The sequence below is a fragment of the Mesoplodon densirostris genome, chromosome 7, assembly GCF_025265405.1.
Source record: "Mesoplodon densirostris isolate mMesDen1 chromosome 7, mMesDen1 primary haplotype, whole genome shotgun sequence".
Lineage (NCBI taxonomy): Eukaryota > Metazoa > Chordata > Mammalia > Artiodactyla > Ziphiidae > Mesoplodon > Mesoplodon densirostris.
The window spans coordinates 7,263,151-7,272,537 of record NC_082667.1 but is presented as its reverse complement, the minus strand read 5'-3'; the positions used below and the strand labels follow the sequence as shown (position 1 = coordinate 7,272,537).

General features: G+C 51.3%; 2 protein-coding genes across 3 annotated transcripts; one reads left to right on the top strand and one right to left on the bottom strand.

The window, feature by feature from the left end:
• Positions 1 to 638: 638 nt before the first annotated feature.
• Positions 639 to 5,235, bottom strand: EIF1AD (eukaryotic translation initiation factor 1A domain containing). Of its 2 annotated transcripts, none has more exons than XM_060104454.1 (6): positions 4,793 to 5,235; positions 3,964 to 4,167; positions 3,713 to 3,821; positions 3,502 to 3,610; positions 3,282 to 3,329; positions 639 to 2,743 (listed from the first exon to the last, which is right to left on the bottom strand). In XM_060104454.1, exons 2-6 carry the CDS (start codon positions 4,048 to 4,050, stop codon positions 2,599 to 2,601), a joined length of 498 nt encoding a protein of 165 aa, XP_059960437.1. In that variant the 5' UTR covers positions 4,051 to 4,167; positions 4,793 to 5,235; the 3' UTR covers positions 639 to 2,598. The 2 variants fall into 2 exon arrangements, with proteins under 2 accessions (XP_059960437.1, XP_059960436.1); XM_060104453.1 differs by having other exon boundaries at positions 3,964 to 4,143; positions 4,793 to 5,234.
• BANF1 (BAF nuclear assembly factor 1) lies at positions 5,199 to 7,137 on the top strand. Its single transcript, XM_060104455.1, has 4 exons — positions 5,199 to 5,292; positions 5,377 to 5,488; positions 6,212 to 6,359; positions 6,610 to 7,137. Exons 3-4 carry the CDS (start codon positions 6,237 to 6,239, stop codon positions 6,754 to 6,756), a joined length of 270 nt encoding a protein of 89 aa, XP_059960438.1. The 5' UTR covers positions 5,199 to 5,292; positions 5,377 to 5,488; positions 6,212 to 6,236; the 3' UTR covers positions 6,757 to 7,137.
• Positions 7,138 to 9,387: the final 2,250 nt, after the last annotated feature.

Genomic DNA, 9,387 nt, shown 5'->3' with positions numbered 1-9,387 from the left:
ATATGATTTGACACTCTATCCAGAAAGCCAAGAGAATCAACTGAAGAACTCGCAGAACTAATGAGAATTCAGTTAGATAAACAGGTGGGCACACAGAGATGGACAGCTTTCCTACCTGCCAGTGATGGTTGGAAATGTAATTTCAAAAGAACCCATTCATAACAACAAATAGCTCTAAAATTCTTAAGACTACATTGAACTAGACCCATATGAAGACAAAATTTTTTTTTTTTTTTTTGGCCGCATGGCTTGCAGGATCTTAGTTCCCCAACTAGGGATAAACCAGTGCCCCCTGCAGTGGGAGCGTGGAGTCCTAACCACTGGACCACCAGGGAGTTCCCAGAAGATAACATCTTATAAAAGAGCACACATAACTCATTTCCGTATAGGAAGATCAAAAACAACCATTAAGTATCACTCCTCTCCAAATGAAACTATGAGATTTAAAACCACGCCAATGAAAATTACAACAGAACTTTTAAATGCAATGACCAGTTCATCCTGAAGTTTTTATGTAAAAGAAAACAAGAAAATTCCAAGGAACGATGGGGCAAGGGTGAGGGCGGAGTTATCAATCATGCTATAAAATATGGCGTGTGCACACACAATCAGTGGGCCAGATTCCAAAGAGATCCATATATATGCAGGAATTTCATTTATTTTGAAAAAGGTATTTTGAACCAGTGAGCGAAGAATGAACCACTCAATCAATGGTATAGGGACAAGTGGCTAGCCCTTTAGGGAAAAAAAGTTAGCCATCTTCCATACAAAAATAAACTTCAGATGAGTTAAAAATACGCTCACATCTTCAACTTACATGGTTAAGTTTTTGCACATGAATGTATATACTTACGTTTCTATATGTGCGTATATACACACATAAGCATACACACACGTGTATGTATGTATTTAAGACTACACTAAGCAAGCGTAAGAGTGAATGAGGAGCAGGTAAATGAAGTGGTAGCCGGACAGGATGTGGAATCAGTGACAGGTTGTTTTTCTGGTTGTTTTTCAGATGGGAGATTGTACAGCACCTGTGATGCTAACATACCCAGTACAGAGGATGACAGAAACCAAAACTCACAAAAACTCCTTAAGCAAAGACAGACACGCCCCAAAGCACGAGAGGAAAGGCTTAAGTCCCACTGGATTACAATGGGCAGTAAAATGACAGGAAGACCCATGAGCACAGTTGTAGGGCTGGTAACAGAGAGGTAAGAGTTCCCTCCAATGGTTACTACTTCTTAATGAAGAATGAGCTGCAGCCTGTAACTAGCAGGATAAGAGGCATTTGGTTAAAAAAAAAAAGTTTTCTAATACGACATCCCAGGGTAGATCTGCCAGGCAGTGTTGCGTGGCCATCTGAGGTTTGTAATTACGAATTTAAGGTAAAACTAATGAACCAGGTTGGCTGTTTTCTCTAACAGTTACTTGCGTACAGGCACAGAGGTGAATGACTGGGTTGACCCAGGGTTAGGTTTTACTAGATGAACACGATGGAGGGAGAAAGGGAGTACAGGGTGTAGACCACGGAATTGATGCTGCACAGGGAAGGAAGTGAAGATAGGAGAATGACGGTGAGAATGTGGCAGGGCTGGATGATGAAGATAAAGAATTTCTGTGGGGGGCGGGAGGGGTGGTAGTTGAGCAAGGAGGCCTGGAGGCGGTGATTGTACAGGTTTTTTAGTTCAAATGGCGTTGCAATTTCTAGTGACGTCAGGGGTCCAGAGAGTGACTACAGATATAGGCAACAGGCCTGACACAGAAGACAAGAGCATTAGTGATGGGGACATCAAGGACCTAGGTGGCCACAGCATTGAACGGGCCCATCCATGGGATGTAGAAAAACAATGATGGAAGCAAGGGTAGAAGACTCTAAGCCAGGAGGTAAACTTCAACGTCTGAGCAGTGACTAAAAGGTGAATGCCAGCAATGAAGAGAACGTACAGTCAGAGGTAAAAAGCTTCCAAGGAGAAGTGGGATGACGTGGTTTGCACGAGGGCTGAGGAGTGATGGTCTGAGTAGCCATGAGGAGGCCACCAACCAGGGGATGTACACAGCAGCATGCAGGTGGGCGCTCCTGCAGTCACAAGTGACTACAAAGGCAGGGAGAACAGCTTACGAGGCACTATGAAATTCATCCTGAGGGTCTCTTAGAGGCAGATGGGCACCAAATCCCACTGTGATCCTGAATGCCTGAATCAGTACTAACTGCAAGCAGGCAATGAAGTGGGAATGCTCCCAGTTACTGACTACATGCAAGCAAGCACACAGGGCCTGGCACCTACCATGTGCCAGACGAGAGAGGGGGAAACCAGGAGAGATTCCGGCCATTTCCCATTTCCTGCCCATTCGGCCCACCTGCCCATGAGGCCACCACCTAGGAGCAGTTTTTAACTTTACCACATGTCCCTCCTTCCTCCAAAGAGCCACTCCGACACCAGCGTAAGTCACCACCCACCAGGGGTTTAATTCTCCTATGTCAGAAAGTCAGTTCAGAGAAGGGCCCTGCCTTGTCCCCATCCAGGGGGAAAGATCCACAGAGGCTCCTGGCCATGTCCGAGCTCAGAGGAGCCAAGGACTGGTCCCGGGGTCTCAGGCTGTCTCCTCTTCTTCACTCTCCTCCTCACTCTCATGACACTGTCTGCGGTTGGTGTTAACAAAAAGGTCAGCATCACCTTCGGAGCTGGACTCTTCTCCAGACGACTGTGGCTCAGCTGGGAGTTCTGGCTGAGCCTGTCTGCATCGGGGCGGGGGGAAAGGACAGTTAGCCCAAGGCCTTCTGGGAAAACCAAGAAGCCTCACAAAAAGGAGGACCATATGGCCAAGCAGTCAGGGCTCAGCGAGTCAGACACAGACAGAATCACAGGAAACTTGGCCAAGAAAAAGCGGCAAGAAACTACCTCCTCCTCACCCCCACCTCAAAAACTTGCTAGAGCTACTGATTTTAATAATAATGATTCTACTACAACCAACACTCAATGAACCCGCATTGCTTACCAGGTACTATGCTCAGCAATTTTACAAGCGTTAGTCTCTTTAACCCTTACAAAGCTCCCATTTTATAGGTTAATCTGCTTAAAGTCACTCAGTTATAACTCGCAAAGCCGGAACTTTAACCCAGGGGATCTGACTTTTAAACCATACTTTTAACCACAAATTTAGAAGCTCTCACCAGGGACCCTATGTAAGAATGAAAGAAGGTTCTATTTCCCCTCAAGGTACCAAGGCCTGAAGCCCCATTTTCTGTCTTCCCTATCCCAGGACTTGTGCCTCACCTGTTCTGGTTGTTGTGTTTCTCAGCCACTTCGGAGAAGGCCTCAGGCCTGTGCCAAGAGAAAAGCCGAAGTCAGAAAGGACAGAGAAACTCCTCAGCAAAAAAGCTGTTTCCAGCTGTTCCTGCCTGAGATGCCATGATCTTCCCTCCCCTAATTCCACAACTAGGAAGTAAATCCTCCAGAGAAGTAGGGCAGCCAGTGACCAAGGGGACCAACCTACCAGAGCCCCTCCTTCTGCAGAGAGCGCACGTGGTCTTTGCAGAGCACAAAGGAGATCTCGGCCTTCACCTTCTCTCCCTCTTCAATAGGGTCAACGATGAGAAAGTCTCCTGCAGGTAAAGAGGAGAAAAAGCACAATCAGTCCTGCTTGCGGTGGCGGAAGCTGAGGCCATAGGAAACGGTTCTGTCTCCAAAAGGGCTGCCTCTCTCACCTCTCTTGATCCAGATGTTCTTGCGGTATTTGGAGGGCATGCTCACCAGGAAGTGCTGCCCCTCGGCTGTCTCCACCTCATGCAGATTGTTCCCTGGGGTCCTGAGTACCTGGTCCAGGAGAGACCAATTACCAGTCAGCCTCATCAGCCAGTTCCAACACCCACTGAGCTGTGGTGCACCCTGCCCCCACCCCAGGGGCCCAACAGGAGTGGGGGCGGGGGCAGAGCAGCTGGTCCCCAGTGTCACTTACCCTCACGATCTGCTGCTGTTCGGAAGGCACCATGTGCTCCCCCAGCACCTCCTTCACCACATGCTTCCTCTTGGTGGCCTGAGACATGTTGGGTCCTATCCCAGGGCGGTGAGGGACGCAGAGACTATCAACTCCTCCTCCTGAGTTTCTTGGATGGCAGGCTCAGAATGCACGACTGTTCTGAAGATGGGGAGAGGCCTTTTACTGAGGAGTGACACAGTGTCCTGGTTAAGAACATGAGCTCTGAAATCCAATTGCTTGGATTCAAATCCTACCTTGGTTATTTCCTGGCTGTTCAATTTCTCTAGACCTCAGAGAAAAGCAGTAGCTAACTCAGAGCACGGTTATTAAAACAAAATAATCGCAAGCAAAACGCTTAGCACAGTGTAAGGCACGTAAAAAAACTTGTATTGTTCTTAAGTACTGACATAACCACAAAAACTAAATACGTGTTCCAGAAAAATAAATCATTCTGGCAACCACTTGAGGAAGGAGTGAGATAAACCATTTCTTCCTCAACATGCTTGTACATCCCAGGTGCAGCACAACCACACAACACAGATGCTCAATCTCTCAACACAGTACAGACACAAACAAGTTAGGAGAATCCAAGTCAGGAACGAGTTAATTAAAGGTCAGGGTAGGCTGGCTTGGTCTTCGACGTCTACTGTTTCTGACTTGGGTACTGAATAAACAAGGACTAATGCGTACTCAGGAGACTGATGGCTTCCAAAGGAAACTCCGATGTGTCATCCCTAGCTGCCGCCCCCTGCCCTCCTGCCTCCCTATTCCGGAGGAAAAACGCTCAGAGAGAAAGCCCCATACTTACTCTCTGGCCCTCGAATCCCACAGGCGCTTCCTGAAAGACCCCGCTCTCCAGGCTGGACGCTGAGATCGGCTCGTCCACGACTCACTTCGCAGCTGAGCCAATGAAAGCCCAGAAAAAGGACTTGCCGGCGGTCACGACAGTGGAGTCGTCTTGGACTCAGGTCTCCGGCGCCTCCGGTTCCCGTCAGACTCTTGCAAGCCCGACGGCGAGGAGGACGGCGTGGGTTATCCTGAGTAGAACACCGTACTTCCGGCGCTCTCCCGGAAGTCTCCCGGCCACACCTCTCTCCTTGTCCGTCCCTCTAACTCTTCCCACCATCAGGTCGGCCAAGGCTAAGTCCTTTAAGTTCCGGATGCCGGGCAGCAGAGAAATAAAGTTTTCTTATCACAGACTTCTGCTCCCTGAGACCGGAAATGCTTCCCGAGAAGCGAGACCACAGAAGGCAGCCCGGCCTCCCGCGAAGCAACCAGAAAGGAGCGCCTACTAAGGGCGCCCTCGAGGTCCGGGGGCGGGGGGGGGGGTGGTGCCTCAACTCGGTGATTCTAAGCGGCTAGAAGTGCCCAATGTAGATTTTTTTTTTTAAGGCGGCCCTTGAAGCGACCCGGAAGCGGAAGTGGAAGAAAGTTCTAGTGGGTTGAGGGATCGGCGGGAGCAGCCGGGTGGCGGGAGAAGCCGTTTCGGGAACCGGAGCTGTGGGTGAGTGCGAGCCGCGGAGCAAGGCCCGGGCTGGAGGTCGGAGGAGGCGCGGGGAGGAGGGGGAGGGGAGGGGCCGCAAGTGCTGCGACGGGCCAGAGGATGCGCTCTCGGACGTGCCCTCTGAGAGGGCTCGGCCGCGGCACGGGGAGGGGGCGGGGCGCGGCACGTTTGGGGCGGGCCCGGCGGCGTGGGACGCGGAGTGGGCTGGCGGCGTGGAGCTTGAGGGGCTGGCTGAGCGGAACTTGAGGGCTGGCTGAGCGGAGCTTGAGGGCTGGCTGAGCGGGTGTGTGCGCTCCCGCTACGCCTTCGCTCTGTGAGCAGCCTGTGGGGCGGGTGGGAGAGCCCTTCATTTGCTTTTCAGACCAGGTGGTCGTTCCAGGCTGGGTCAGTGCCGCTTTTGCCCAGCCAAGGTCACAGAGCAGTGACAGCTTTAGGATGGGCCCTGGGTACTGACGGACGCCCTTTGTCCTGCGTGGGCCACCTGTTAGGACAGGATAGTTTTTCCTGTGGGGAGGTACCAAAACGCATCTCCCGCAGGGAGTGGCAGAGACCTTTCTCTTGAACAGTGAGGAAAAGACTCTTCTTGGATCTGTTTTCTCATATGTAAACTGGGGGAAATCGAGAAAGCCTTCCTAACGGATGCTCTAGCTCTCTCTTACTGTGAGATTGCCAGTGGGCTTTCGAGAGTTCCCGGGTTTTTAGCCGTAACCTCCCTTTTCTTAGGATTCCCAGATTAAGCCTGATCAAGATGACAACCTCCCAAAAGCACCGAGACTTCGTGGCAGAGCCCATGGGGGAAAAGCCAGTGGGAAGCCTGGCCGGAATTGGCGAAGTCCTGGGCAAGAAGCTGGAGGAAAGGGGCTTTGACAAGGTGTGGGGTGGCTGCGTGCAGCCGGGGAGGGCCGGGGGTGGCCGACTACAGTGCTTCCCCGCAGCTGGGGAGTGAGGAGAGTGCGTGTACCTGTTGGGGATGGGCGGTGGTGTGAGATCTGCAGATCCCGCAGGCTGGAGCCTGCCCCGTCTCCTGGGCTACTGTGCCGGGAGCGGCATGGAAGTGGCCTTCTTGTTCTTAGTCCCACAGAGCGCTCAGCAGCCCGCCTTTTGCTTTGCCCGTCTTGCAGGCCTATGTGGTCCTCGGTCAGTTTCTGGTGCTAAAGAAAGATGAAGACCTTTTCCGGGAATGGCTGAAGGACACGTGTGGCGCGAACGCCAAGCAGTCCCGGGACTGCTTCGGGTGCCTTCGAGAGTGGTGCGACGCGTTCTTGTGATGCTCTCTGGGGAGCCCCCGACCCCGAGCCCCAGCACTGAGTCTCCAGAGTTTGCAGCCAAGTGAGGACTCCTCCCCCGTCCTCTACAAAGGAAAAGATTGCGGTTGTCGTACGCACCTCCCATGTACTCCAGGGTCTTTTGGGAGTTCTCTCCCCTCACCATTTCAACTTTTTTGGAATTCTTATCCTTGCATGCATCCCCCTTCTCCTTTCCCTGCCAGTTTCGTGACAGCAGTTACCAGCTTTTCTGAGTGATTCCTGGTCCTGTCCCCGCCCCCCTGCCCCCAACTCTGGTCTGTTTTATGCCATTTGGCCCTCTTTCTGGCAGAACAGTCACTGTCCTTGTAAAATTTTTTAAATCAATAAAGTCAGTGGCCTTCATGACTGGGCTTTGTATATGAGAAGCAGGCGGGCTGGGACTGGCCTTTCCTCAAGGAGTGACCAGGTTTGCCGCCCTCCTCCTTATCAGTGCAGATCGAAACTGGCAGCTTCCTTCCCACTTTGGAGGGCAGCCATTCTGGCCACACGGGCCTTGGGCAGGTGCCTTGGCGTGTCTCAATCCTTTAGTAATGTGGGAGAGAGTGTGGATTGATCCCTTCCTGGGAGCCACATGTCCATGTGGTCAACAGCTGGGCTAGGTAGCACCTGGTGGAAAAGTCAGTGGCAGTCAGAGCTACTAGGAAAAGGGTGGCCGGGATGTGGGTGAAGGTTTACCTGCCAACTGTCCTGTGCTCTCCTGGCCTCTGGGAGGAGTGGGCAGGGCTCTTGCAGTCTGCCCTGTTCTCTTAGGGAGGCAGAAAGAGTGTGAGCATCACAACTGGGGTAGGGGCTTGAGTGAGATACACTTTTATCTGGTATATTTTCGTCTTTATTTTGTTGGGAAGATTTAGTATGAATTAGGTCCAGAGCTAAGATCTTTGCAAACACTTGTTTCTTTCACAATAACAAGTGACTGTTTCCTCTTCTACGGGTGAGGAAGACTGGTCCTCAAAACATAATATAGAAACCTGAGAGCCCTGTGTTCTTGGTCATGGCGCTTGGCCTCTCTGAGACTCAGTTTCCCCTCCTGGAAAGTGATGCTGTAAGGATCAGATGCAGTGCTGGAATTGTTCGGGACACCAGCACACCTGCACCGGCACCTCAGCGAATGTTCACAGCAGCTTTGTTTATCCTTAGAGGGCTTACAGTCTGGTGAGGAGAGAAATGACAGGTAATAAATACAAACATTGGGATAATATGAGAAGATTTTCATGATCTCAGGGTAGGGGAAGATTAAGAAAAACTTGATAAATTCAACTCCATTATACAAACTCGTCATCGAAAGATACCATAAAGCGAGTGAGGAGTCTAACCCACGGTTGGAAACATTTGCAACACAACGTCGACAACAAAAGGACTCTCTAGAGCACGTTCAGAGCTGCAGTCAAGAAAAAGCAGACAACACAACAGGATAATGGGTAAAAGACGTGGAAGGCAGCCACAGAGGAATACCCAAGTGGTGAATAAGCCTGTTAGAAGGTGTTCAATCACATTCGTAGTCAGAAATGCAAACACGATGCCATTATACGCTCACGTATAATTTTAAGTCAGACGATACCAAGTGCTGATGAGGAAGTGGAGCAACAGGAACAGATATCCAGCTGGTGGGAGTGTAAATTGGTATGAACAGTTGGGGAAAAGGGTGTTTGCCAGTAAAACTGAAGACCCACCCTGTGAGCCGGCAATTCCGCTCCCAGGGTTGTGACTGAGGACACGCACACCTGCACCAGCACTTGAGCAACTGTTCACAGCAGCTTTGTATATAAGGGCCCCCAGCTGGATCCCTATGTAGGGATCTCCATGGGTGGTAAAACTAGAGGGAAAAAAAATGCTTATTGCAAAAGTCAATGGTAAAGAAGTTGGGAGTGATTGCCTTTGGGGGAGGGAGGCAGGTGTAATGCCTGGGAGCACTTGGGGCTGGAAGTGGCAGTTTCCACTTTTTGACCTGTGTGGTGGTGATCAGATACGTTCTGTGTACTTCTCTGCACGTTAGCTATGTCTCAGTGCAGTAGAAGAAAGATAAAAGGGAAACCAAGAATAAAGACCTGAGGATAGAGCAATTAGGTGATTACTCAGAAAGTATGATGGTTATTAGTAGAGATGAAGGTTCAGTGCGAGCCTGGGTCTGGGAAGTGTGAGAAGCCCCCCTGGAAGGGCACAAGGTGGCCGGAGCTGGGCCCAGCTTGTGTTAACAGGCTGCTGCTTGGGAGGGTGCCAGTCTGAAGACCAGACTGAGGTGGTAATGTGGGCTGTCCCTGGAGTTTCAGGCCGTACTGTGTCTCTGATGTTGCTCCCGTTGGGTCCAGGGTCACCTTGGGGTCCCCTCAGCCTTGACCCATGTGCTGTGATGCTGTCACACAGGCCTGCTGTGCTTAGGCAGGGGCTGGGCAGGGCCACGGCCTCTCCCTGCTCAGCCTTGGTACTGCCACATGGTTACTGGCACTCTGTGAGGTAATGGAGACTCCCTCCTCTTCCACGACACCCTTCCTGTGGCTCCTGTCCCTGCTGGTTGCTGGGGGCCACCCCGCGGAGCCCTGCGGGACAGGCTTCCCTGCCTCATGCACAGGCTTTGTCTGTGAAGGGGCTGAATTC

Coding starts and splice junctions, on each gene's coding strand:
- EIF1AD (XM_060104454.1), bottom strand. CDS start 4,050: ATGTCTCAGGCCACCAAGAGGAAGCATGTGGTGAAGGAGGTGCTGGGG. Junction 3,611..3,712: donor GAACATCTGGATCAAGAGAG/GTGAGAGAGGCA, acceptor CTTTACCTGCAG/GAGACTTTCTCATCGTTGAC. Junction 2,744..3,281: donor AAACACAACAACCAGAACAG/GTGAGGCACAAG, acceptor GCCCCGATGCAG/ACAGGCTCAGCCAGAACTCC.
- BANF1 (XM_060104455.1), top strand. CDS start 6,237: ATGACAACCTCCCAAAAGCACCGAGACTTCGTGGCAGAGCCCATGGGG. Junction 6,360..6,609: donor AGGAAAGGGGCTTTGACAAG/GTGTGGGGTGGC, acceptor CCCGTCTTGCAG/GCCTATGTGGTCCTCGGTCA.